Source organism: Tachysurus vachellii, chromosome 2 (assembly GCF_030014155.1).
Source record: "Tachysurus vachellii isolate PV-2020 chromosome 2, HZAU_Pvac_v1, whole genome shotgun sequence".
NCBI classification, from domain to species: Eukaryota; Metazoa; Chordata; class Actinopteri; order Siluriformes; family Bagridae; genus Tachysurus; species Tachysurus vachellii.
In genome coordinates this window covers 35,509,277-35,511,776 of record NC_083461.1, presented here as the reverse complement: position 1 = coordinate 35,511,776, position 2,500 = coordinate 35,509,277, and the positions used below count along the sequence as shown (strand labels likewise).

The 2,500-nt window shown below is 43.3% G+C and overlaps 1 protein-coding gene across 1 annotated transcript in view; it reads right to left on the bottom strand.

The window, feature by feature from the left end:
• rfc1 (replication factor C (activator 1) 1) overlaps nt 1–2,500 on the bottom strand; it is a 22,183-nt gene that overhangs the window by 8,048 nt on the left and 11,635 nt on the right. The window contains exons 13-17 of the mRNA XM_060864479.1: nt 1,141–1,253; nt 881–995; nt 443–531; nt 182–319; nt 2–97 (exon numbers count right to left, since the gene is read on the bottom strand). Of these exons, the coding sequence (XP_060720462.1) occupies nt 2–97; nt 182–319; nt 443–531; nt 881–995; nt 1,141–1,253 (551 nt within the window). The remainder of the gene's footprint in view (nt 1; nt 98–181; nt 320–442; nt 532–880; nt 996–1,140; nt 1,254–2,500) is intronic.

The following is a 2,500-nucleotide window of genomic DNA, read 5'->3' as shown; positions in this document are numbered from 1 at the left end:
CCTGTCGAATGTCCTGATTGGACGCCAGAATGACTTCGTTGAGGGCCGGCGGTGGGATCTTTAAACCTTCTTTAAAAGCGATGGACATCATGGCTCCCTGATTAATGAGGAAGAACAGAGGGATTATTTTATTTTAAACGAACGACCGCGGGTTGCGTCGTCCCCGAGGGCGTTTCGTTACCTTGATCTGTTCCACACGAGGCCGCTGGAAACGCAGGTCGAAGCAGTAGTTCGCGAGCGAGCGGATCTTCGTGTGGTTCCGGTCGTTGCACATGCAGATAATGGGGATCTTAGTACTTTTGATCAGACCGATCATTTCCTGCACAATACAAATAATAGGAAACGGATTTAATTCTTAAAATAATAATAATAATAATAATAATAATAATAATAATAATAATAAAAACTCTTTGATTTTAAGTTAGCGACAAAAAAAAACAACCTGTATTCCTCCTCGGTCCTCATTTCCTGCCATGCCATCCACCTCGTCCATGATGAGAACGTGTTTATTGCTGACCGTCTGAGATGCACCTAAACACACACACACACACACACACACACACGCTTTAGCTACTCTACACATAGCTCAGTAAACATACAGCTGTTTAAGAGTCATGTGACACCAGATTTTTAAGGTTAGCCAAACTACTACTATAATTATTATTATTATTATTATTATTATTATTATTATTATTATTAATTATTATTATTATTATTATAATTATAACAACCAGTCTGGATCTGCAGGATGTTCTGCACTGTGCTGCTGCAGCAGCTGCCACATGATCACCCAAGGAAACCCTCTCATGTACCTTCAGGGGGTCTGGGGTAAAAATGTTTATTTAGCTACCCTTCTATAATAATAATGTGGCTGAAGTACCTGTGTAGAAATTCTTGATGCTTGTGTTATTGAGAGACTCGGCGATGACTTCTTTCAGACTGTTCTTGCTGCGGGTGCAGCTAGCGTTCATCTCCACGTAACTGTAACCTAACTCCTACACACACACACACACACACACACACACAGAAAGAGAGAGAGAGAGAACATGCCTATAAAGCTGGAATGATGTCACACTGATAACTGAGCCATTATTACCGTAGCACTGTTGTGCACGTGTTAGCGTCATATATACGACTAACCTCACACACGAGAGCAGCAGTGGTGGTCTTCCCTACACCAGGAGGTCCAGAGAGCAAAGCGGCTTTAAACCCGGAACCGTCGTCCTTACCTCCAAACTTCCCAAAGCGAGCAGCTGCAGAGAACATGAGAGAGAGCGAGAAACTCGTAACTACAGACAAACACACGCATGTTAATTAAAATAAAAACAAACAAATAGGACAAACAGATTTCTTGTGCAGCCAATTAGTTGGTTTTTTTTTTTACTTATCGCTGGTTTAATGGTGGTTGGAGTTCAATAAGATTGAGACCCGTCTCTGTTTACACCCATATACTGTACACACAGCTCTTTATGGGGCTTTAACCAGAGTCAGTGTGCTAATTAAGAGTCACCATTAGTCAGGACTATTAAGAAAAATCAGACATTCAACTGCTTAAAAACTTTTATCTAGCAATAATTATATATAAACATGTAGCTTAAGAGTCGATCACACACACACAATCACACACAATCACACGCATACACACGCACAAAATCACATGCACACACACACACAAAATCACATGCGCACACACACACAAAATCACATGCGCACACACACACACACACACACTCACGCATACACACGCACAAAATCACATGCACACACACACACAAAATCACATGCGCACACACACACACACACACTCACGCATACACACGCACAAAATCACATGCACACACACAAAATCACATGCGCACACACATGCGCACACACACACACACACACACACACACACACACACACACAAAATCACATGCACACACACACAAAATCACATGCACACACACACAAAATCACATGCACACACACACACACACAAAATCTCATGCACACACACTCACGCACACACTCACACATACACTCACACATACACTCACACACACGCATACACTCACACACACACGCATACACTCACACACACATGCATACACTCACACACACACGCATACACTCACACACACACACGCATACACTCACACACACACACGCATACACTCACACACACACGCATACACTCACACACACACGCATACACTCACACACACACACACGCATACACTCACACGCATACACTCACACACGCATACACTCACACACACGCACACACGCATACACTCACACACACGCATACACTCACACACACACACACACACGCATACACACACACACATACACACACGCATACACTCACACACACACACGCATACACTCACACACACACACGCATACACTCACACACACACACGCATACACTCACACACACACACGCATACACTCACACACACACACGCATACACTCACACACACACACGCATACACTCACACACACACACGCATA